General features: G+C 31.6%; 1 protein-coding gene across 1 annotated transcript; it reads left to right on the top strand.

The window, feature by feature from the left end:
• Positions 1-3,110: 3,110 nt before the first annotated feature.
• LOTGIDRAFT_116805 (hypothetical protein) lies at positions 3,111-13,501 on the top strand (the record flags this gene model as incomplete). The annotated part of the gene is made up of 9 exons (XM_009055683.1): positions 3,111-3,193; positions 3,301-3,370; positions 10,880-10,953; positions 11,682-11,765; positions 12,056-12,148; positions 12,350-12,428; positions 12,680-12,758; positions 13,003-13,103; positions 13,388-13,501. The coding sequence occupies 9 exons, from the start codon at positions 3,111-3,113 to the stop codon at positions 13,499-13,501; spliced, it is 777 nt and encodes a 258-aa protein (XP_009053931.1).
• Positions 13,502-13,761: the final 260 nt, after the last annotated feature.

The raw sequence follows: 13,761 nt of genomic DNA, 5'->3' as shown, positions 1-13,761 counted from the left end.
TTACATCCTACCTATACACATAATATAACGGTCGGTATAAGGGTTAAACATAATATTATTATCAATATTATTATATTTTTATCTTGTTCCTAACTCTTGGCACTGAATTTCAAGTGATGTCGAATATCGGTCTCAAAACATTAAAGTACTGATAAAATGAGTATGCATTGTTAAAAAAAAAGATATTCAATATAAACACACTTCCCTCTGAGAAATAGGCGAATTTGTCCTAAATATACCCTATTTCTAAATATTGCCTTCTATCAACCAAAAAAGACTGTGCTCGGGATCCTAATAAGTATTTTCAAGTCACTCTGATGTTCCACCTCACGTAAATAAAAAATCGGTAAAATTCGATTTACTGACGGAAAAGAGAGAAAATCTTAAATTGATTAAATTTTGTACTTACCTCTCTCCAACATTGATATAATCCGCTACTAAGCCAAGATACGTGTCGAATATTAATGAAACAAAAATTTCTATCCTATTTCAATTTGTTAAACTTTCCGGATCCGTCTGCATTAAAGGGATGGGCAATGCCACCCTGTTGCATTACATTGATTTTTGTTCTGTTTCCGTCATAGGATATAGTCCTGTGTGGATAAGATAAGACCCAAAAAAACTACAAAAAGAAAAATTTCCTATGAGTTTACACTGACAAATTAGAATGAAAATGATAGCAAAATTTATTTAAGTATATCTTTAAGTAGACCTATATTATGTCACTATCTAAAAAAGACTTGATGAAATTTATCAAAAAAACCCTAATAATTTTTCTATAACTATTTGGGTGACCAAGTGTAAGAGGTGGTTAAGGGGAAGAGAAAAAGATAACAAATCTGTATGCTTAAATAATTTATAATAAAGCTTTGCGTGAAAAGGTATCGAATTCCCAGAGAGAAAAAAAAAGGAAAGCACTACTTTGAACAAGTCCAATTGTAATATGACGCATATCTCATTAGTATTACCAAAATACTAGCAAAATTCGTTATCTTATAAAGGGGGGTGGGGGATTACTTCCTCCAAAAATTCCATGTTTCTGAAAGTGACGCCAGAGAGTATTGGAATTACCAAGGTAGATCCTAAAGATTTCCTGGTAAATATCATCACGTGACCTTAAACGTATACACATAACAACCAATCAGGTAAATGAGTAGACCCACAGACTATTTCCCGAATTCTAACTTCCTTCATTGTCATTTATGGGAAATAACTCGAATGGGACTATATAGGATTCGGACACATGAATTAAATGTAAAAATTCTCATGAATTCGATAGCTTCTTAATTTGGCTTAATCATAATAAGGTAGATGTGGAGGAAAGAAAAGAAGAAGGAAATTTAGTGGAAGGTAGAATATGAAGGAAAGATTGTGAAGTAGAGATTACGTGGGGGGAAGGGGTATAGAGAATCCTTAATAGCAAGTTAAAAGGGAAGTGGGAACAGAACAATTACTTCGGGCTACAAGAGACAGATCAATGCTAGATAGAGAGAACATGGGATGTAGTTAAAGAGAAGGGGAGACGGGCAGAAAGGAAGGACAGAAAAGACTCAGTAGGGTATTGTAGAACTGAGAAAGAATGATTATGAGACGACTGTAGTAGAGAAGGTGAAGGGTTTTTGGACTATGGGTAATTCTCTTATATTTAGAGGCACGTATATATTGTACCTCAGTGCAACGCTTTGAATTACTGCACTTCGAAGTCTTTAGTAGGCTACTAGGTGCAGCTATCCTACACTCTCATCAAATTGTGAATATCCACCTTACACAAAGCCAATTTAGAATTAAACTAAAAATTATAAGCACCCACAGTGGTCAAATAAACTTGGAGTGAGTTCATTCCCTTGAATTAAAACGTACATAAAACGTTAGGCCCTAGGGCTACTATTGAAATGAAATGAAATGATTGGAGTTTTACGTCCTACTTTTCTGCACCATGTGGGCTAATGAAGACGGGCAACGCCATGCAGGGTGCGATGAGGGAAATTTTGCCAGGACAGCGGCATTAGCCTGCTCTTTTTCGATTTCCAACTGTCGAGGGATCTTTAACGTGCACAGCCTGTAGCACACGGGGCCTCGGTTTATTGTCCCATCCGAACGACTAGAAGCTTTTTCCATGTCAGCCCCTCGTACCTGCATCACTGACAGGGGGAAACCGGGTTGAAAAATCCGAAGGTATTATCTCGACAAATCCGAAGGTATTATCTCGACCTATGATGGGATTGAACCCTGGACCTTCAGGTTAGCGAGCAAGCGTCTAACTCACTGAGCCACCGCGGCTCCTAGGGTTACTATTTGAATTACAAGTTTTGAATAGCGATTCATAGTCAGTTTATCTGCCCCTTTCTTCGACGATTTTTTTGCAATGGCGGCGCTAGTCGGGCTACAGGAGGGGGGAATCGTTTGTATTATTCTGGCAAAAAATATGATTTAAAATATGATTATTATATGTTTTTGCCCCAAAATATTATTCAGAAGCTTCTCATAATTATGTTTTGGAAAAAAAGATATTTGGGTGGAGACCATTTCCGACGCTCCATGAGACGTTTCACGAAAGGTGTAGGCCTATCGCATTTGAATCTCAACCTTAACGGTGTCCGTCTTTCCCCTACTTGTACTTTCAGTCTCGGGAGGCTGACGCCGGTAATGTTCTGTGGCCGGCCGTACTCGCCCCTCACCAAATATTCATAGGAACACGTTACGTACGTCCACTTCTGGTGCTAGAACTCGTTCAGAACAATTGGAATTGCGAAGGTCGTTAGACAAGCGTAGGGACATCTTATATATCTTTATTAACGTAGGCTACTAAAGCGATGTATTATGCGTGGCAAGACGTTGCAAAACAGGTACATCTGAAACGGCGACTTCGTAGCGTCCTTACCACACCCTTAAGTTTATGACATGACACGCACGTACATTTCTAGGCATTTTAAAAATTTAACCCGACTCAAAGAAAACTGATTACTTCGACATTCGGTTGCAGACGACACAACCGTTTTCCACGCCCACAAAATTTTTACCTGTCTACGTCATCAATAGTTGTTTATTATCTTCTTACCTGATACAAGGGGGGCAATCGGAAGAGCCAGGTAAGAATTTCGTTTACAAACATGGCGGCCATAGGGCCAGGGAATAGACTACCTCCTGATTGGAATTATGCTGTGACTAGAGATGGGAGAGTATTTTTTATTAAGTAAGTTGAAATGTTGTCAAATATTTATGGTGTCTTCATTGATATTCATTTTATGTGAAATGAAATACGGAGTTTAGTCATTGACATATTTGTCATTCTTTTTGCAGTGAAATACAGCGTGAAACAACATGGCTTCACCCTTTGACAGGTCAGGCTGTCCAAACAGGCTATGAACGTGTTAAAGGTAAGCTTTACCTTAATTACCTTAATTAGCCCATCCGCCAACCATTTAACTGTCTCCCGAGTTTCTTTTCTTGTTGGTTTGTTGTATTTTTTTAAATGCTTGACAGTTATGCATACTATCAAAGAAATATAGGTTATTTGAGGACACATAACTTCAAAATCTGATCTGGTTAAATTTGGTTGAACTTGACAGCTTACTTTAGGCTTAGGCCTATCTAATGACCTACCAATGCCTAATGACCTAAAAAGTCATAACATATTACATATGTCCTCATTAAATTTTAAAAAACAAATTCCAACAGTACTATGAATAAGCTGCTGTCAAGAGTGAAGCTTGGACTATAAGACTTTCTTAATTTACTAAGAATGTAGGTGTAGCTTTGGTATGTCTCTAATACAAATGATAAAATTTGATATATTTAAATCTTCAAGAAATGTTCTAATGAGTTTACGAATAAATATTAACATAAACTAGCAAACAGAATCATCATCAATACTTTTCAAAAATCTGAATCCTGAGTATTATGTTAAAGTTCTGAAAAACTATACTTAAACAATGTGCATGTTAAAAAAATTTTCGTGTTATGAACTATGTTAGTAATTAAAAAAGCAACATTAGACTCAGTTCCCCCAGTATGTAATTGGATATTGAATGTAAAAGATGTTGTTTATTAACAAGCATAGTGCTAACTACATCAGTCTAAAGTAAAAATATTAAAACTGACTAAAATCGATCTTCAGACAACTTTTTTTTTCAATGCAATCAATTACTGATTATGTTACATGTATGGTTGTACAGTAGCCTATATCTATCAAAAATCAGCAATCTCTTCATAATCATTTACTGGTATGAACAAAATTCCACTTCAACTGAATCTAATTGGTTTATTGTTAGCTTAATTATAGGAATAAGAAAAGCAACTGTCAAATAGTAGCATATTATTACATAAGATTAACAAAATTTGAATTTACGATAGCTTTTATATACCGGTATAAAAAAGAATCTTATTTTGTGAATAAACTTGACATACATACATATGAAAATAGCCTACCTATAGAAATAGTAGTAACAAATAATAGAATATTTAAACAACCATTTGGGAAGGGTTTTGAATTTATGTCATTATGAGTAAGAGCTCATCTTCTGCTGTAGACACATCTATTCAGAATACCACTATTTTTTTTAACTCATCCACAAAAGAAATATACATTTCCTTTAAAGGGACAAGTTTGCAATTTGTTTGACCAGTCTTACCGTTGTCTCGGAAATGGGAATATCTTGAGCTTTGTTAATAAGTTTAAGGAATAGTGTTCACAACTCCTTCACATTCATGTATATCCAGAAAAATCTGCATTTGAAAGTTAAAATGATTAATAATTGTCTATTGTTGACTCTGACATAAAATATAGAAGAGACATATATATAGAAATTCCTATTTTGAGGTATTTTTGAACGAAGCATGGAATTTTCGTTCATTTCTGGCACTTCTGCAGAATCAAATCAACCCCATAAATGGCCAAAGTTGCATTGGTCGGGTATTTTTGATATTTGCTGATATGAATTTTTTTGACAAGAAAAAAACATGGAAAATAATGAATTTTCATCTTAGAAGCTTTTTAACTACATATGTCATTAAGCCATTATGATTTTGACATAACAGATTAGAAAGTAGAGATAAAGTTTAGTAACTGGTACACTACTCAAGGGCATGTTATGATAATCTGTTTAACAAATTCCTCACATAATATCTAAACATTTAACTAATACAACAAAACTTTCATAGTGTGGGGCAAAAAGTGAAACTGACAAATGCAGTTGCAGAGTGACTAGCATTCCACTGACTTACATAATATAATAGTTTGTATATTACAGTATTTTCACTGTTAAAATAGTGCTCAATACATCGATTGTAGAGTGATATAGAAAAATCACTGTTAAAATAGTGCTCATTACATCAATTGTAGAGTAATATAGAAATATCACTGTTAAAATAGTGCTCAATACATCAATAAGTAGAGCGATATAGAAATATCACTGTTAAAATAGTGCTCAATACATCAATTGTAGAGTGATATAGAAAAATCACTGTTAAAATAGTGCTCGATACATCAATAAGTAGAGCGATATAGAAATATTAAAACAGAAATAGTTTCACTGAGTAACAACATGATTCAAGTTCTGTTTTAATATTTCTAATTTGGTTATAAGGCTATATAAATTTGGTCAAATTCTTGTTTGGTTTGCATGAAATGGAGAATTAAATTTGTTAAACAAAACAATAGAGACAGCAATTAGATATGGAAAATTATGTCTTAGTGTCTAGCCAAACAAACTATAGTTACAATTTATGCATGTTTAAAACACAATTTTTGGATTGTATTTCATCATATTTGAAAGGAAAAGAATATAATGTTATCTGTAGTGAAATTTGATTTATTTTGTCATTTTGGAGTCATATAAAAGACACATAACTTTAGATTTATACTACACTATAATATGAAGCCAAAATTATGAATGCATCACTTATCAGTTGACATAAAAGGACATTTATGTGCTCTATTCAAGGTTTTATTATGTATAAAATCACTTTCATTCAAACTGAAAGTCAAATGGTAGAAAGGAAGCAATCTGTAAGGGATTGTAAAGAGGTTTTTTTAAAAAAATTTGTGTGTAAAAGGGACACTAATTATCGCTGTTTGAAAGTTTTTTCTCTGTCATAAGAATAGTGTTTTTGTACATTTCTAGCACTATATATATAAAAGATATATTCAATACCCAAGCGTAAAGCAATGTTAAAACATTTAATAGACCTACAATTTAAATTTTACAGAAGTATCAAAATGTACTCTATATTCATCATGAATTGAATGAGTACAGAGAATGAGGAAAAGTTTGAAATATTTAGATTAATTTAATGTCATTATGACACATCAATATAGCTGTACATACCAAATTAATGTTAAATAATATTCAATAACATTGCATTTTAATAACATCATGTATGTTTACATTTTAATTAGAATTTAACTGTATCAATACTGAACAAAATAACTGAATTATTAAAGGTAGATATTTGTTTCCAAGGATTTCTGAAAAGGTATGACTGAGAAATTTGAATGACATTATCTTTCTTTAATCCGATAAATCCATAAAACTACTAATAACTGTTGAAAAAAGCACTTAAATTTATTTGAGTGTTTTCAGTTATTATTTAGTTTTATGGAAATCACATTCTGTGGTATAGACATCTGTGTAAGTCCACTGATGAGTATATACTTTTATTGGTCAAGTTTGAATTTGAATTTTATGCTTTTTCTATGAGGTATTATTCTTTACACAAACATCAAAACAAATTGTTTTATTCACATTAAAGCATCATTTACATTAAATAGAATTGATAAACATAACACAAATACATTATTTCTATACATCTATTCATACATATATTAAGCTTTTTGAAGAATTGTTCTGAACATCTTGTATACATACTTCAAATTGGTTAGTTTTATCACATAGCTTTTATTACTGTATCAAACATAAATTTTTATATGTATCGCGGACACTGATAGCATCAAGTTGCATCATATTTTCAATCAGATGTCTGTGGTTCCTGCAATTCCACATAAGCTTATGTTGTACAAGCCTATTTTCGGAATAGTGTCTTCATATATTCCATTTTATGTGGAATTGCAGAAACCAATACACATAGAAATATTAGAAAACCTCTTTACAATCCTTAAACAAAATACGAAAATAGTAATTGATATGTTATAATGATATCAACATTATAAATGTTTACTGTATAAGGTATTGGTGTATATTCTATTTTATTGCTGTTATCAATCTATGTATTTAAGAAATTAGTTAAAAGGGACAGTTGCACTATTTTTGGGGGTTGATTTGAATCTTAAATATAATGTAAATAGTCTTCAGAAGTACTAGAAATGTACGAAAATTGCATAATTCCTTTAAAAATATCTCAAACAAGGAATCTCTTTTCTCATTTCTATAGATGTTCTATATATGGCAATATCTCAAGAAAAGACGACTGGTCTTTTTAACTTTCAAACACGGATAATACTGAACACACATGGATTTGGAGGCTCAAACTTCGACGGTGAACTGTGAACACTATTACTGATTGGCTTAGCTAAAATTACCCTTTCTGAGACTAAGGTAAAAGGTACAATTGGTCAAAAAAATTGGCGCATCAAGTTAGTGATCTGTGAAAAAAAAGTTGAAGTCATCAAGTTAAATAGTTGAAGAAGTTTAAACAAATAGAACAGGTTTTTAACAGAAACATACATACTTCACATTTTACATGTTAATGTTTACATGAAGACAGTTATGTGGTTTGAAATTCCACTTTCAATCTTCCTTAGTATAATTTAACAGTTACTAACTCTAGTCAACATAGAAGTTCAATACAAGGGAAAAAAGTTTATACGGAATCACATCAACCAAAAAAAATGTGAATTGAATTGCAATGATAGCAATATGCAAAAACATCACACCATTCTGTAATCATCTGCAGTTTCCGTAAGCTGAATCTGTCTCGGTAATGAATGTTTACTTCCGGCATTGTATAATGATTTATCAAGTGACAGTTATATTGCTTACTGAATATGGTCCTGGATCTTTAGGGTCTTTTGAAATAATTCATACTCTTACTTATGTATTTAATGCTATATTGTGACTATGTTACATTTTATTAGCATTTTGAATCAATATCCATAACGTATTTGTTTCTATTGACTTTGTTTACAAATGCTTGTAGTCGACCAGCCACTGACGTCTGGACTACCAGAATTTCATTATCACATGATAAGCTGGACATAGTTTCAGTAAATAATGGCTGCCATTCATTAGCGTGACATGTTGCAGAGCATTTGAAGAATTTTCACAGTAGACCCTTTGATGTCTCATAATTCATAATTTGTCACAATTGCGTGATGTTTTTGAAAAATGTTATTATCTCAAGTATTTTTTCCTTTTGACATATCTTGACATTCTATGTTCTCTCTCTAATCTTGGACTTAAAAACAAATGTACTTGATCCCATTCTAATCTGTCTAAGATAAGTTTAATGGCTAAGAAAAACAATTAAGGTTCAGCAATGTTTCCTTTGTCTACAGTAGATTTATGGCGTTAGTCTACTAAGTTTGTTTTGATAAGGTGTAAAGTGGACAAGTGGGCCTTTCAATTTGACCTGAACGTAAACACCAATGTTTTTAACATGAAACAATGAAGGTAGATTTAACAGTAGAAAACCATTTAAACCAATCGTTTCAGTAAGTCATGTACCAAAATCAAAAGTAAACAATTGTATTGTATGCGAACTCTTCAATAGTGGAGTACCTTAAATTAGAGAAGGAAATTACAAATGTCAACCTTCCTGAATTCCTCTTTATATATTTTTCTGATGACATTGATGGGTGTTTTCCAGTTATTTTCTCTGTGCTTTTAAAATTAAACACTTGTGCCTTATGTTGACATCCTTTAGAAGAACAAAAATGATAACACAATTTACCCCTGTCTGTCATACAGGTTTGAGAGGCTGGCATGGAAATAGCATCAAGCTGTTCAAATAGAACCAAAACTGAAACTCTATCTAGCTGTGCATATTATTGCTCAACAGTTGGATATTGAAAAGTAGGATAATGGCACTGTCTTGGAATAAGTTCCCTTGTTGAAATATTTATGGTGTTGCATGCCTTCCTTCTCACACTATTGGCAGAAGCAGAATAATATGCAAAGTTCTATTTCTTTTCATCTCACATGTAATGGATTTATCAGTATTTATGCGAGACTTGCTAGTTTGCAAAACCATTTTATTGACTTTTGATCAATAAGCTCACTTTATAATGACCTTACATTAGGAATATAGATTTCTCTGTTATGAACCTTCCCATATAAACTATAAAGGGAATGTATAGAGGTGTTTTGTTATTAAATTGATCAGTAAACAATAAAGATATTATTCTATATTTTGTAGTGTTATTTATTCTTTAGATCATATACTTTGATATTGACTCTTGTTATTAATTTGATAAACTTAGTTAAACTCACTTTATGAAAGTTTTGCAGCTTTACTTATTGTTTTGCCAGATCCTATTGATGTCAACTTTGTCAGTATTTTGTCAGATATTACTAATGTCAATATTACAGTCCTAATAAATACCTCTGATGTCAGTTGTTACTTATGTCAATTTTGTCGTCTTAAATGTCAGTTTTTGTGTCAGGTACAATTAATGTAGGTCTATGTTTTATTGTCCTAAATGCTGTTTGCTGCACATAAAATACACATTATGTAACCTGTAACACATGTTTATTTTATGGAATCAAAAATGATTTTTTTACAAATTATGTTGTGAAAATTATTCAAAAAATATCAAATCGTGACACAATTTCTTATATACACTAGGATTCTGTATCATTTGTTATTAAGAAAATTAATAAAAAAAAACGTGTTGATACATCGCAATTTTTTGTATCCAACGCAATGCAATACATTGATAAGAAGCTAAGAATCGTGGTTCAATGATTCATCGGTGATATATTGCAGCCCTATACAGGAACATCATATCAGTACTTACAAAAACACTTATTTTCACATTTCACTTTGTCATACTGTATCTTTAATTCTCAAGCTATAAAAGAGATCAATGGAATGGCTAGTTTATTATTCTACTAGAAACAACAATTTCCTTTTCTGTAAAAAGATAAAATAATAATTGATATAGAGTATTGATAGTTATATAGATTAGTTAGAAATGGACATCTAGAGTCTGTGAGGATTATAAATACCAAGGAATGGAAAACAATGATACTATGTGAAACATATCTCGCTTCTTTATTTCCTTTGCGATTACTGTCTTTTTAAGCATATATATTTTATGAAAATCAAAAACATTAATATAATCTGAAAGAAGAGTATGAGACTGTTACAGAATGAAAAAGTTTTGTCATTTTTGCACTATTAAAATTTATAAACATGGTTTGTGGTTCTTGCAATTCTAATTAACCTATGCATTTTATGACATCACTATCAGAAAGTTCATTACATATCCATAGCAGTTTTTGCCATAGGCCAAGTTAAGTTACGTCATAAAATGCTTACTTTTAGTGGAATTGCAAGAGTCATAGACGTTGGAATGCAAATTGATGATATCAGTGTCCTTGGTAATCATAAAAAGTTTAGAAAACCTCTTTACAATCCTTTTAATGATTATCCAAAGTTTGAATAAGCCAAATTTTTGAGTTATTGTGTCTGATTTTTTACTTACTTAGTCAACTTTTCATGTCACAAAGTCTGGTCTTTTAAGTTATATTGAAATTGTTGTTAAGAATATTAAAAAAACTAAAGGCCCGAGGATGTTCTAACAATAAATTTTAAGAAAATATTTTGACTTCAGAAAAATGAGTAAAATCCTCCATTAGCCTTATCAGATGCAGAAATGTAGGATGTAAAACTCCATTTCATATCTTAATATTAAGATTAGCATTTGTATATTTTAGGATTACCAATGGGATGGGAACATGGATTAACCCAAGATGGAGATTTATATTTTATCAAGTAAGTGTTTGATAATTTCTTTTAAGTGTTACATGATCTTATTATGAAAAGATATACCAATTGAAAATATTAAACCCAAAAAAATGAAGTTCATAATAGTACAAATTTATTAAAAAATCCTAATTGATTTGATCTTTTATTTGTGTTAAATTGAGTTGGTATAGCTGAAAGAAATGAAAAAAATACATTGACAAATTGATAAGATCTTTAAGGGGTGAGAGGTCAACTTTTATCATATTGACAATAATGTGAAAAATGTTAGTCACCTTGAAGGGCAAGCCTGATTGATTTTATTTACGACTGATTTGAATGGCTTTAGATCATATTTACCTGATTAACATATTTTACTCTTTATCATCCAGTCATAATGATCATAACTACCTTGAACATCCAGTGACCAGAAATGTGTCCTTTTAGAAGATAATCTGCTTCAACAAAAGTTTTAAATTTGTCAGTCATGTTCGATTAATATTGAGAAATAGTTTGGTTATTATTTTTTGTAGAAAAGAGGCCAGTTTTGTTCCATTCAAATTTCAAAGTAAAACTCTTTTATATCAATTGGTGTCTTTGAAGACAAATTTCAAAATATTTTTCCCCATTGGTTCATTACTTTGCATCTACCCAAACACGTGAAAATCTATTTTATGAAAAATATTTGGAAAAACTTTCGCAAACTTTATCACAGATCTGATATAATTTTAACATGTATCTTGTACTTTATCTTCCAGTCATAATGATAATGTAACAACATTTGAACATCCAGTGACAGGCAATGTGTCCAATAAGAAATTAACTTTCAGAGACTATGGATAGTAAGTTTGTATTGGTATTTGAATAGACACTCACATATTATGTGCTCTTCATATCTCTTAGGTTATCCCTCTAACCTAAAGATCCAGGGTTCAATCCCAGCATAGTTCGAGATAATACTTAGAGATTTTTCAACCTGGTTTCCTGCTGTCAGTGATGCTGATAGGAGGCACTGACATAGAAAAAGCAACGATAATTTGTGGCCATGTGCTACACGCTGTGCATGTTAAAGATTCCTTGACCGATGTTTTAGTGATTAGCAGAATTTGAATCTAAATGTAAAAGATTTCAGTCAGTTAAACATATTCTATGATATTTCATTTATTTTCAGTCCAGCACCAACAAGTCCAGAAGAAAAACATATAAAACGCAATGTGAAACAAAGGTAACTTGAATTAGCATTAAAGATTTTGATTGTTATTAAAACAGCTAAATTTCCTTATTGACCACTCTCAGGCATTTATCTTTTCATCAGTCCAAAGAGTAGCATGTAAACATTTAATTTCATTTATAGTTTTCAAGATAATAGAACATTTCTTTTTGCCTGTAAAGTTTGTACATGAGGTTATTCTCATTTTAATTTCAGAAATATTAAAGTGCCAGTACCTGCTGCCAAACGTAATCCAAATGCTATAGTAATTAAACGAGGCTGGCTTCACAGATATGTAAGTTATAGCTCTTATGTAGGTCTACTCATGACGATATGCAAAATTGCCAATCTTTGCAAATGTTTGATCCTTCATCATATGCTTTAGACTCTTCAATAGACTTACAGGTTAATATCGATGTTGTTTCAATGAATGATTTTTGAGTTATGGCCCTTGACTGCAAACTTTGACAAACCTTTCAAAATTATCTTGCCATTGATTTTGTAATGGATCTTTACTTTAAAAAGTGCTGCTTTTTGTACTTTCAGGAAAGTTCTGGAATTGGTAAGAAAACCTGGAGAAAAAGATGGTGTGTTTTAGCAGAATATGCTTTATTCTTTTATAAAGGTAAGACTACGAAAATATCTTCTTTTGATTGTTTCTTTATTATTCTCAAGTTTTGATGCAAACAATTGCAAATTTTTTTGTATTAGATTAAATTAATGGCAGGATTGTTTTAGTTAAAACTTTTAGATACATTTCTCTAGATTTTGGTATGTAGTTTTCAAAAATGTGAGCAAAAAAAGATCAGACTGTCCCTTTAAGTTCTTTCCAAAAAAAATTCATACTAGTGTTTCTTTTTATGTTATAGATGAAAGTGAACAACAGACTCTAGCATCTATATTATTACCAAGTTACAGAATAAACAACTGTGATTCTTCAGACGTCATCAATAAAGCTTTTGCTTTCAAGGTACGTAGCTCTCACAAAAACTTATGTCAAATTATACATTAGTTTTGATTACTATTTTGGTTTTTAGGTTGATGTCAATATAGAGAGAGTAATTGTTGTTTTATGAACTGCATTTCTGATTTTCAAACATAAGATTCAGTGTTAGATACAGATATTTTTAATACTACCAGGTACATCCCAATGTTCTTTGCTCTTTTTTCTGAAAGTGCTGAATTCAAAATCAATGTCTCAACCTTTAGGTTATATCACCTATTGGTAGAATACTGTTCATTTTAAATTTGTAGATTGAACATGAAAACACAAAGACATGCTACTTAGCAGCAGATTCTATAGATGATTTGAATTCCTGGTTACGTAGTGTTCAGGAAGCTGCTACTCTTAAAGATTCACCGCAGTAAGTCTCCTTTCATTATCCACTATTGCTGTTGAGGAACTACTAATTTTTTTCTTTAATCTGGCCCGGGCTAGGTATTCCATGTAAATGGGCGCATAGGCCTACTCCTAATTTACATTATATCAATTTATGTGAATTTAAGATATCAAATTACTTCATTTGTTTTAGGTTCCACAGGGAAACAAACAACAACCTTACTAACTTTACTAAACTCAATAATATGAAGTTGATTCCCAAATCACCAATAATAGTGTCACATGATGA

Source organism: Lottia gigantea, assembly GCF_000327385.1.
Source record: "Lottia gigantea unplaced genomic scaffold LOTGIsca_25, whole genome shotgun sequence".
NCBI classification, from domain to species: domain Eukaryota; kingdom Metazoa; phylum Mollusca; class Gastropoda; family Lottiidae; genus Lottia; species Lottia gigantea.
This window is presented reverse-complemented; position numbering and strand designations above follow the sequence as displayed.